At 37.8% G+C, this 13,235-nt stretch overlaps 1 protein-coding gene and 1 long non-coding RNA gene across 2 annotated transcripts; both read right to left on the bottom strand.

Annotated features, from left to right (window-relative positions):
* Nucleotides 1–5,033: 5,033 nt before the first annotated feature.
* Nucleotides 5,034–7,350, bottom strand: LOC133739679 (uncharacterized). Its single transcript, XR_009860751.1, has 3 exons — nt 7,216–7,350; nt 6,062–6,316; nt 5,034–5,322 (listed from the first exon to the last, which is right to left on the bottom strand). It is a non-coding gene; the product is annotated as an uncharacterized LOC133739679 (long non-coding RNA).
* Nucleotides 7,351–10,820: 3,470 nt separating this feature from the next.
* LOC133737582 (F-box protein At2g26160-like) lies at nt 10,821–13,235 on the bottom strand. Its single transcript, XM_062165114.1, has 3 exons — nt 13,226–13,235; nt 11,837–12,843; nt 10,821–10,886 (listed from the first exon to the last, which is right to left on the bottom strand). Exons 1-3 carry the CDS (start codon nt 13,233–13,235, stop codon nt 10,821–10,823), a joined length of 1,083 nt encoding a protein of 360 aa, XP_062021098.1.

The following is a 13,235-nucleotide window of genomic DNA, read 5'->3' as shown; positions in this document are numbered from 1 at the left end:
AAGAACTGTTGATTTATTAAATTTCAGTTCAAGTAAAATTCAACAGTATTACGTCTGCAAAGAGACATCAAACCACTCATGTAAAACCACAAGGAATACATTTTCACAATCCTCAAATCACAATACACCACACTGGTCCTGCAAAAACCCAACCCACATAACACCACTTTGGTCCATCCCAACAGCACGTTAGAGCTCTAACCACATCGCTACCAGTCACCTTGGCCTAGGTGCAAGTAATGCGACATACTTCGGTTAATAATAAACCGTCGCGCTTTGGACATCCCCGTCCTCAGCACCATATACTTCGGTTAATAATAAACCGTCGCGCTTTGGACATCCCCGTCCTCAGCACACAACTTCGGTTAATAATAAACCGTCGCACCTTGGACATCCCCGTCCTCAGCACACAAACACTCCGGTTATCCTTAACCGTCGAACTTCAGACACCTCATCCTCAGAACCCTACATTCTCTAACTCTATACATCCTCCAATGTAAATCATGAATATTAACAAGAACTCATCAATCATGTTCATCACATATAATTATGGTAAGTCACATGTCAATTCATAATAATTTAATCATCCCAATTCCACACTCTTCAATGTCACACCATTCACATATAATCACGTAAGTATATATATACGTAATTATCCGCTCAGGGATAATCACTAATACCAACTATAGTTCACATGCAATAAAACCGAGAAATTCATTTGTATAGTAAAAATCATTTTACTTACCCATGGACCGTAGTTGATCAAGTCCATATGATTTTAAAACAAATATTTATTCTATAAATATTTTCACGCAATTACGACAAAATAAGGTAATTAAATTTATTCGGTTCGTAATATGAACCACGTGAGGTTTACTCACCTCTAAATTCCCGCTGCGTCTTCTTAACAGCTCAAAAACAACGATCCGAAATCGTTCACCAATCAATCCATCAACCACCTAGTCAAACACGATCTTAACTTAGAAATCATTCATAGACCACACATATACAGAAATCCAACGGTCGGATTCTAATTTAATGATGATCCAACGGTCAGATCAAATTTATATGATGATCCAACGGTCGGATCCTCACGGATCGCCCTTAGGATCATCCTCCAAAATTATCACGAAGATCCAACGGTCAGATCTTCCTGAATCGCCCTTACTAACATCTCCACAAAATTATATGAAAATCCGACGGTCGGATTCTCACGAATCGCCTTCCGAATCACTATTTCTCAAATATACGAAGATCCAACGGTCGGATCTTCGCCCGTGACCTCACAAAGTCACCGGGACAGTCATACAATCAACATATTAAAATTTGAAGTAAAACCGATGGTCTGATCTTCGTAGATCGTAAACCGAAGATAAAACGTAAAAACCGTAAATAGTAACGTAAAAACGTAAATCCACTATTTACCAACTTTTTCTAACATAACCTTGTAATATATCAAAACGCTCGTATGGATGCATAGATCATCGCCCAGATAATATAAACTCAAAATATGGTCCGACGCACCGCCACATGCGGAGGACAGACGGCGGTCAACGCGGCGGTCAACGCCGGCTAACCACTTCAGATGCTAAAGTTGTCAACTACAAACTTCTTCAAAATACAGAATTGAACCACTTTAATACCTAACTTTTTCTGAGACAAGGTCTAGATCGTCCTAGATCAAGCGTTGAAGTTGGATTAATCTCGGTCGCACGATCAGATCCTAGATTGAATCAGAGGCGTCCAAAAAGTCAAACCTTGATCTAGCGGTCTACACTCAAAATCGTGATGAAAGACTTACATAGGGATGATCAGGGGGAGGAGGAGATCACGAAACTGGGGACGATCGGCCCATGCAACGCCGGAAAAGTGGTTTTCCGGCCGGGTCAGAATCATGCGTCTGGGTGGCTTCGATCCATCTTTTGGAGCAGCGGCGGAGCAAGGCGAGGCTGGGGAGCTGCTCAGCGTGCGGCGGCGACCTCGAAAAGCTCCGGGTCCGAGGCCGGAGGAAGTCGGAGGGCCGTCGTTTGGCCGGGTCGGGTCGGTCGGGACCCGAGGGTTCTGAAGAGAGACAGAGAGAAAACGCGGGGACTGTTCCGCAAATTCAACATGTTTTCGTCCTTAATGAAAAAGTCAACATTTTTTTTGATATTTATAGAAAATTCCCAATTTTCAAATATTCATAACTTATTCATACGAACTCCGAATATTGCGTTCCACATATGCACGAGATCGTATCGACAAGCTCTACAACTTCCATGAAGGAAGTTTTCCCAAATTTTGAACGTATAAAAAGACAACTTTCGCGAGCCCCTAAATAACGTTCGTTTTCGAAATAAAATCGTTCGAACTAATTCCACAACTTTTCCAAGCTTCGTACTCGCTCCTATTATCGTGAAATCATTTCTAAAAATCTACGGAATTTAATTTGGATTTTTCGGGGTATTACAATTATATGCGATCTTGCCTATTATTTTTTTCAACAAATATTTAATCTTGCATTTATATTTTCGACAACTATGCTAATTTGACATATCTTTATAAAGATATTGGCGACAATCCAGAGTTGTCGTAAAAAGACTAAATTTCTCGCTTAATTAAATATGCGACACATTTGGGTTGTCGCAACCAGTTGTCGCGTAATGTGTTTTACTGATTGTCAAAAGCGACGAAATAACAGGGTTGTCGTTTTTTCAATATGCAACGCAATAAGTTCCTCGACGAAATTATAGGAGACAAATAAGAAGCCTCGCATATAATTTTCTACAACAAATGCATATGTGTCACATATTAATATATGCAACAAAAATGAAACCTCGCAGTTATTTTTGGCAACAAAAAAAAGTCTCGCATATAAATTTTTGATCAAACATATAAACCTCGCAGACGGAATATGCAACGTAAACAAGGTCTCCTATATTGGAAATTGTAACAAATATAAAGTCTCGCTGATAGCATTCTGTAACGCACTCTCTTGTCTTGCAAGATGTCATATGCGAGGAACGAATTGCGTCGCCAATTGAAAATGCAACAAACATCCAAACCTCGCATATGGAATATGCGACGTAAACAAAGCCTCGTATATTAAAAATAGTGACAAATATAAAGTCTCGCATATAGTTTTTGGTAACACATTTGTGAGTGTCACAATTTGTGATATGCGAGGAACCAATTGCGTCGCATATTTGAAAAGTGACAACCGTGTAATTTCGTCGCTTTTGACAATCAGTAAAACACATAAGGCGACAACTGGTTGCGACAACCCAAAGTCGTCGCATTTTCAATTCAGCAAGAAATTTTGACTTTTTACGACAACTTTGGGTTGTCGCCGATGACATTTTCTCTTGTAGTGTGTACAGAACAGTGTGCTTTCACTAAAGAATGATTCTACGATCCTGTTTGATATAGTGAAGTTTTGGTTTTGGTTTTTATATGTTTGCTCTTCATTTAATTATAACTATTATATATCAAAGACTAAGCCTATTATAATTTATAACAAAAAGTCTCAAGAAATCTGTTAAGAGTTGTCTCTCCATGGTTTTCGCCAGAAGCAGCTATGGGCTATGACGATCTCTCTTAGAGTTTCACCAACAAGTCTGGTTCGTCCCTAAGATCTTTGTTGGACTTGGGATCGAGTTACTGTTTCCTCATCTCTTTTGGGGATTTGATGATGCAATTATTGGCCTTTCGAGATCTTTTTAATTGGGAACTTGTTCTTTCTTTTAGGTCTCATTCTTGTGCTTTCATCGATTTTTCAGCTTTGGTCTTAGGGCCGATTGGTCTGAGGGGGAGGTGGATCACCTTTGATAGTTTGAGCGATGATGGCTTGTTCAGCTGTTTACTTTTCGTCTTTTTGAGTCTAACTTGTAAGGTGGATTGGGGTAGTACGTGCATTAATTGCCTAAGTTGGTCTCAAATATGGTATAGTAATAGTTGGCTGTGCTAGTTTTGACGACGGAGGTTAAGTGAATTGGTAATTTTTGTTCTTCTTAATTAGTGGTGATTGTTTGGTGTTCGGCTTATAAAGTTGAGACAAAACTATCTCTGGTGAAGAGGGTGCATAACATACTAACATTGCACTAGAGGTTGCGTAGTGGTGTCATGTCTCGATATTTAGGCCACCAATGTAAAGTTACCATCACCAGCTCGGATGCCGGTGGAGAAGTATCGTGCCACTAGTCCACCACCTTAGAATTCCGGTTCCTCCAAATAGACCACAACATGCATTATTATAATAGAAACTTGAAATCTGACGTACAAGCCAATCCATCGCCAATAAGAAGCCAATCTGATTGTAGTGTCACCAAAGAGAGGGTGGTAAGGGAGATGAGAGAAGCAAACTTGAGCAGGGGTTTACGTTTAGACGGTGGAAGAGGGCAAATTATTGAGGCGCCTCCGAGAAGGAATAATGTTATTGGAAAGATGCCAGTTAGCCACGCTTTGGTTTGGGTAGTCATTGGATTTGCACCCAATACCTGGGCGCGGCAATATGGTAATATGGTATGCCATACGTCTTGACTGGTGAAGATCTCACTTCTCCCACTCAATTTAATAATTTTATTGGCAAATAATCTAAGCATTCATCCCTGTCCTTGGAATTCAGAATTAATTTTCCATGAATTCAGCAAGTCACCGGGTTTTCTCAGAAAAGACAGCGAACAACATGCATATATGTTTTGAAGACCGTATTGATCAATCTTTGACCAGACTAATTTAAATCATTTGGAGATGGTCATGGGAATATAAGACTGTATTGTTTCAGCTGTTCCATTCGAAGACCATATATTGATCACTTTACTACTGGCTGCTATGAATCATGCTCAAAAGTTAAGTTCCTTTGACGGCTAAATTTCTGCGTCTTTATATACATATGATAGGATATGGTTAGTGAGCTTTTCTTCTTGCCTGAGCTAAATTTCATTTTTAATTTCTAAACGGATTCTCAAGCTCAATATTCTTGCCACAAGTCCCTTGCAAAAAACAGAGAATCATATCACCCATAATTTGAAAACAGGGCTGAAAATCAACAGAAAGGATAAATAGTTGCATTATATTGCTAAAATTCTGGTATCAGCCTTTCGAAGTAATTCTTGAAATAAGGATGTACTATATAACTTAATATCCAACAACTCGATGTCGCACTAAAATGGAGGGGTGAAGTTATTTTCACCCTACTAAATGTTTTCTTCACCATGAAACTAAAATTTGACACTATAGTAGTATAGTTCCAAGTGTACTCTCAGCTACAATTATTCAGAGCATAACAGAGAGCATGTGTCTCAGAAGATGGAGGCATAAAACAAATCTACAACACTTTCCCATCTGCAGTATATGATGAAACTCAGATTGTCAGTCATTACAAATTTGGAGTGCTAAAGTCACACACGCAATTTCACGTATCAAGTTCACACTTAACAAATTACTAACCCAAAAATCTGGTCGTACTTCAAAGACCAAGCCGAAATTGTATCAATGCATCTCCAATAAGTTATAACAAGTCATACAAACTTTTAGATGCAATAAAAAGACAGAGAAATGGAGACCCTGTATGCATACTTTCATCTGAATTTAAAAGAAACACAGTTGTTTAAATCAAGTAACAAATTTTTAGAAAATATTGCAATCCTAAGAGAATCCCATTCCATGACCTCATTAAGTAGATTAAGCAATAGAATGAGAGAGCAGTGGCTACAATATGTGTACTGTGTACGCTATATACTCTGATATTATCCAACGAGTCAAAATGTAAACTTTTAAGAGCTCCCGGTGCAAAAGTTTCGTTTTTCAATTTTATATTATCAGCAGCAGCAGTATAGAGCTAACTCCAAATTGGTAAAACAGAAAGTAAAGAACCCACAAGGCTACATGCAGAGCTTGATGAGATGATGCTGAATGCAAATATTGAATAGGTGATTTACTCACCCACTCCAGAGAAAGAGGGGAAAATTACAATTACAGTAATTGAAAAGAAAAATTATAACTTAGAAGTTGAACAACTCAACCAGTGAAGAATCCATACTGTTTTATTAAAAGGAGATTTATGCATATATAGACCTCTTACTTCTTAAGCCGCAGATGCTCATTGAAGTTGAACAACTCAACAAGCGAAGAATCCATATGCACTTCCCAAACTTGGGTCTCTAGACTCTAGAAATAATCCGACCCAAACTTGTGAACCCTGCTACTCCTCCAAGTGTCTGTATATATGCGCACATCTATAGTCCTTCTTCACTAAGAATAAGGGTTTCTGGAAAGCTACTAGGTGTCTCTCTTTCTTTTTTCAGGGTCATCAAACATAGGGTTCAGAGTGTGAGTCCTGATGAAATATTCAATGCAAAAATAGGGTACAGGGTCATCAAAAGGACCTGATTAAATATTCAACAGAAATATAGGCTTCAGGGTCATCAAAAATAGGGTTCAGACTTTAAGAGTGTGAGCCCTGGTGAAATATTCAACGCAAAAATAGGATTCAGGGTCATCAAAAATATCGAGGCACAGGCTAAACAAATCTCTCCAAATACTATTGCCTAATGTATACTAAACAGAGCAGAGTGTGATCCCTGGTGAAAATTTGGACATATAGCGTGTGTTTCTTTTGAAACCTGGGAGACCCTTCAGCCAATGAGGTCAGACAAATGGCTTAGAAATGCAGTAGGATATACATTTCACCCAACAAGGTTTCCAAATTCTGGAAAAAAGTTGATACTTTGCTTCTTCTTTGAAATCAAATATATCCATAAACACTTTTTTTTTTTTTGGCCCAAAAACTTTCTTTTCAAACCACAAAAGGGCAGCAGCAATAACACAAAGGGATAACACAAAAATGTGCTTCCACCAAAAATCCTTTACTTGTTTAGAACCCTACTTTTATCTGGGTCTCTGCTAAACATACACTACCCAATTGTTCAAAACGAAAACAATAAAAAAGAACTTAGTTCGCCAATGATGGCCCAGACTTTGGATCCTAATCCCCCCCCCCCCCCCCTTTTCTGGGTTCCTCTGTTTCAAAATCGAATATAAACCCAGATTTTTAATTGTCAGCAAATCCCAGGCTTTTCAAGCCATCACATTCCCAATCAGAAAACCAAGCAAGGCAATTAACTATCATGAACAAACACAAGAGCTCCTAGATTGGAGCTTCCCACAAAAAAAAAAAAACAAAAACAAAATCCAAACATATGAAACGATAAAATTAACAATTGCCACAAAACTCACAAACCATAATGATGGAGATCAAGAAGGTGCAGCTACATGTCTGAAAATGGAATCCAAGGTGCAGCTACATATATAAATTGGATCCGTTAGGGTTCCTCGCCCTCCTCCCTCTTTCTCTTTATCAAAACCAATAAATTCACCCTTCACCCTCCCTCCCTCTCTCTTATGAAAAATAAAAGTCACCCTCCTCCCGGTAAAGGTAAACCAGTAACTCACCTCACGTCATCGTGAAAGTCACGTGCGTCAAGGACCAAAATTAGGGCGTCAAATATCCACATTATTAAAAAGGAAAATTTAGGCGTTTCAAAAAAAAAAAAAAAAAAGGAAAATTTAGGACATTAAAATGAAAGAAACAAAACGAAAATTATTGAACATATACGAATTAATCCATTTACATCAAAAATGAACATTCACCCAAACAAAAATGCCAAAAAAAAAAAAAAACACCAACAACATTACAACAATATTAATTGATGCATGGGTTTAGGGGGTTTAGGGTTCTTTAATTTTCTTGAATTTACAATTATTGAGCAGGATGGTCGATACTACTGAACCAAGAGAGAAGAAGATCGCTATGCATGAAAGCTTGGACCTTCATCTTTAGTGGAACTTCCCGATGTGCTCAAACAGGGTTGGTTTATCAAGAAATGCTTTGGGGCAGCTCCTGAAAGTTAAGGAATCAAATAAGCTAGGGTTTCATATATGCATCTATCCAACAATTTCTTTATTCAAGAAATTAAACGCACACATGCAAATGATTAAAGTAAGTACTGTAGGAAAGAACCTGCATCGGGGGAAAGAACCCTTGTGGGTCTTTTGATGATCGAGCATGGCATGGAGGCTTGAGAAGATCTTGTTGCAAATTCCACATGTCCTCTCGTCCAGCTTATTAGAGTGGACCTTCTCAAGATGCGCCATCATCTTTCCTTCTTCCACATCCTTCTTACAGTAGCGGCATTTGGCGGAATCAGTCTTCTTGTTCGTCGACATTGGGGACTTGATGATGAGAAGTAGAGAGAGAAATCAAGAACCAAAGGGATAAAGGAAATTGATGAGAAGAGAGAGTGCGAGAGAGTGAGGTGGTTGTGTCGTTAGACTAGCTTAGTTGGTACCTCTTACATATATGCCAGGGTGCTATATACTCGGTGGCGGTTATTTAGTATTTAATTAGTTACTAAATAACCAACACCAAGTTTGTTAGAGATGAAAAAATAACTCGATCAGCTTATTCTCCAAAAAAGAAAAAAGAAAAAAAATGTTTAGTTTTTGAGATAAAACCTCACAAATTTTCACTAACGTGCATGGTTAAGTGAATATATCGATACTATGTCTAGCTCGTCTAAGAGTATGTCATGCCACTTCCATGGCACAACAACTGGTATCAAAGTCGAATTTTGTTCAACCAGGACACTTCATCATTCAAAGCTGACGCAAATTAATATACTTTCAAGGTGAAAACTTAAACGTACATTCGGTACAGTGATGACAGTATGCATATCGATCTTAATTTAAACATTAAAGTGATTAAGTGGATACGATACCGATACTACATATGTTAGTCTATTAGTAATGCGCCAAACGCCTCCGTTGCACCGCATGCAAGTTGGGTCTATTATGAGTAGATTCACATGAAATAATCACATTTTTCCTTCGCGTAATTTGACCCATAGCGAAAATTTAGGTGAAATACATTGAAAAAGACAAAGGGGGCAGTAAATTGGCAATGACACCCCACAAATCAAGACCAAGTTTAGCAATTGAGTAACATACATCTACAATTATCGATTTATGTAGGGTATTGAAGTGTACTGGTTGTATAAGGTATCGTGCTTCAGTTTAGCTAAACTATACAATATTCTAAGCTGCTATCAACTGCATGCTTCATGTTCTTGAAAGTTCTTCGATCAGTACAGATCGACCAAGATAGAGTTATTCCATCAAAATTGATCGGTGAATTTACTCGAACTAAAAATTCCTAAAATATGAGATGATCGACGATACAAATAATTGGCTGTGCTAGAAGCTCGATCACTCTCTTTCTTAATGGGCACGGCCAAAAGTCCTTAGGGTTTCTATGTCTTTTATTCTGCGACGAGTAAAATCGAAGAACTCTCCATATTTCAAATACATAGGGTTGACTGGCATTGGGCTTATACAGGTGAGAGTTCTATCTAATCACGTCGTCTGGAGGTACCTCTCCATATGTGATGCCGCTTAGGCCTCACGAGCTTCCAATTGGTATTGGCATGATTACTCCCTGACTCAAAATAATTAAACTGATTTAGGGGGTAAAAGATAAACTCGATTGATCTTTCTTCATAGTAGTAATGTAGTATTACGTTAAAGAAATTCATCACGTGCATACCCAATTTTTCTTTTTCTTTTTTGTTTTGTTTTATACGTAACACTACAGAAAATATGAAACTCAATCAGTAAATAGACCGTATACAAAATTTTATTTCTTAACAAATCTTCAAAGCTACTTTGGCCTAGCTATATTGCTGCTTGCAACCTGCTTTGGTGTCTATGGAATGAAAGAAACCGCTCAAGGCAAGATGGTGTATATATGGTGCTCCTTTACATGCGGATGGTTTCTTTCGGGACTGGGAGCATGCAGGCTTCGGAGGCATTGTTCTTCACCATGCCAATTGCCAAGAGGGTCAGTTTGTATTTGCTTTTGCATCACGACTTAGGGTTCCAAGTGCCCTACACGCGGAGGTCCTTCCTTTTCTCGATTCTTGTTGCTCGGTTCAAGGAGTGGCACTTTCAATGGATTGAAACGAACTCTCTGGTGGTTGTACAGAATTTTGCCTCCCCAGCCCTAATCTTTTGAAGGTGCGTACGGTGTGGCTAAATGGTCTCTCAGTTGTGCCTACATGTAACTCATATATGTCGAGAGGGAAATGGTCCGACTGGTTTGTTGGCTAACTATATATGAAGCTTCGATTGAAGGAAGCCAGGTTTGCGAGTCTTTGCCTTAGTTCTTGGTCCCTGCGTTTGGTCGAGATTATGTGTCTTGGCCGACTTACCGGTGTAGATAAATTTTTGAGGCTGTGTTCTTGTTTCTGCTAGAGATTGGTGCATGGGTTTATTGGTCTCAGTCTGAGAACTTTCTAGATTATTCTAGTCTTGGTTTTTTTTTTTTTGGGTGGATACTTGGCTTCTTCCATCCCACTTGTAACCTCTCTTTTTTTTATTTTTTAGTACACCACTTGTAACCTCTTTTATCTCAATAAAAGTTTGAGGTAAAAAAAACTAGTATTCTTCACGTAAAAGCTAATCCTTAATGCAATATTCAGTGGCGGAGCGAGAACTTTAAGATTAGTGGGACACTCTAAAGTTTGAAAAAAAAAAATTTAATTTAAAATATATCAAAATTTTAATAAAAATAAAAAATTAAAATAATGTTACGAAAATATCAATATATATTTTTTAAATTACATATTTTATTAATCAAACTTATAGTTTTTAGATTTGAGATAATTTTTCATAATGGAATTATAATTTATCTATGAATTTAAAATCATAAGAGAGAATAGTTTTAATGTTTTTTTGTTGAGAAGAAAGAATAATATTAATGTTTGAAAAAAAAAAGTGCATTGTTGCTAGCGATACTCGAACCTAGGACCACATCCACATGCAAAAAGATTTCTGCCACTATAGCAAACCAGCTACCAATGGTAATATCAAACTAAAAAGATTTTATACTAAATCTTACTGGGGCACGGTACCCACCCACCGTGCCCCAACGTGGCTCCGCCTCTGTATATATTCTCTTTTGTTTTTGTTCTTTATTTGCTAAAATAATAATCCTACGCCCTAACGATGTAGATGATTATACTATATATAAACAAGTGGAGAGGTGATTAAGTTTGACAGTACCTCTTCAATCTTCTTCTGAGATTTCAAAATTTTTTTTTTTAATAGGATTTGATATTATTAGGTATCAAAGCCATGAAAACAGGTCAGAGTCTAACAGAACTTACATAAGAAAACCCAGAACAAACCGGATAATCTATCTAAACCACTCTAAACTCATTAAAATCTAAAAAAATTCCTCAGTAGAAGGCCCTATATATATATGTATGAAATTCTCACTATCCAAAAAAAAGAGAGAGAACAACACTACATAAAACCCTATCTACACTATATAAGTTATGCAATGCTAGTAATATTTAATTTCCATTCGAGACCAAGCAATAAAATCTAGTACAGGGAAAATGCCATCAAAACACAAAATAGCTAATGAACTTTCAAGTGACGACACAATTTATCGAACAATTTTAGTGCACCGAACGATTCTATTACAGTTGAAAGGATGGCACAAACCAGATTGGAGGTTGCCTTGTTAACTTCAACAGCTTCTTAGAGTCATCTAGATAAGGCTGTAAGAAACGATGACTCGTTATTTCATATACGAGTGATTCTTGCGTGGGGCAGCCGCACCGCCACGTGGTGCGGCAGGCCAATCATTCCCCTAGCAGGGGGGTATTTTGGGTATTTCACATTTAAAAACCAGGGACAATTTCGGAACAAAGACAAAAATTTCTGAGATTTGATTGGGCAGCCGCACCGTACACGTGGTGCGGCTACCCGCACCTAAGAATTGGCCTTCATATACTCCGCAATCATTAGGTCCATAAGGCTCAAGTGTGCCACATGTATCCTCATCATGGCTAAAGTATATACAATTAGACCGGCAACCCGGAAAATCTGAAGCTGCCACAGACACTGAGGAGTTATCACCCACAAAGACGGCAACATCATCTAGGGTTTCTATTTCTATCCACTCGTGCTCATCGAAGTTCATCTTGAAAACTTTGAATTTTGTGGTCTCACGTTTGTCTTTTTGGTAGTGAATATACCTTTGAACCATCCAGAACTGTTTCTTATTTGAATTGAATACAAGATATCTCTTGCTAAAGCCATCCGAAGAAAGACCTTGCCCAAGTTCCAACTTCGACAAGCTATTAATATCAAAAGAAAAAAGTTGGCTGTTGTTATCAACTGCATAAATTTTACCTTCAGAATATACCACTTCTTCAATTAAGCCCCATTTCCTATCAACATAAGTCCAGCGTTTGTCTCTACTACTGGGTCTGATAAAAGCCAGTCGACCATATTCAGCATTAATTACCGTAAGAATGCAATCTTTTGGATCTAGTATTGGGTCTGCTGACAATATAGCCTTGAAGACATAGTAGTCGCATCTTTTAATCCATACCTTCTTACCATGCAATGGTGGCAGACGAATGATTGTCACATTTGTCTTCTTTTTCTTTCCTCTAACATTGGAGCAGAATGGATTTAGTAGGGTTACTGCAAAACTTTCATCCACAAATATCAACCATCCTTTTGAAGAGCCACAAAATCGTCTATTCGGCACTCTTAGTTGCATGTCCAGAACCTTATCATCCACAACATTGTATAAATTCCATGAATTTTCTTCATCTGCACTAGAAATCAGGAGCATCGGAGGTTGCTGAAATCTTGATATGCGTTGCCTCTGATTATCCTTTGCCACAGAAAACCATGACTTACAAACAACGCTGAATCGCAGATAATCTGATGATGATACTAATCCTTCTAAAACTAAACCCAACAAGTCCTTTGGTAGTCCTGCCCAACCTGAGAGCACAAACAAGTTAATTTTGAACCATAAACATTACGTACGTATATATGATGGGATGAAAAACAAAATGTGTCCTAGTTGGCTAGTTAGTAATATTTCATGCGTATGTACAGCACATATTTCATGCATCATGCATATCATTAATATGACTTGTAACTGTTGATACAGGCTATTAAAACTCTAATATATATGTATGTACGGTAGAAGAGATCTTGATTACAGAAGTTTTACAGCAATCACACAGAAATAGTTATGATATTTTTCGAATACAATTTGCAAATGGCGGAATTTAATGGTAACCAAATATATATAACCTTTTTTTTTTTTTCAAAAGATTTAAGAACTACAGAAAGTAATAGTTTCAGCGAAAATTCATACCTGGATTCAT

This window comes from Rosa rugosa, chromosome 3 (genome assembly GCF_958449725.1).
Source record: "Rosa rugosa chromosome 3, drRosRugo1.1, whole genome shotgun sequence".
Taxonomy (NCBI): domain Eukaryota; kingdom Viridiplantae; phylum Streptophyta; class Magnoliopsida; order Rosales; family Rosaceae; genus Rosa; species Rosa rugosa.
The sequence above is the reverse complement of the archived record's forward strand: the minus strand, read 5'-3'. Positions and strand labels throughout refer to the sequence as shown.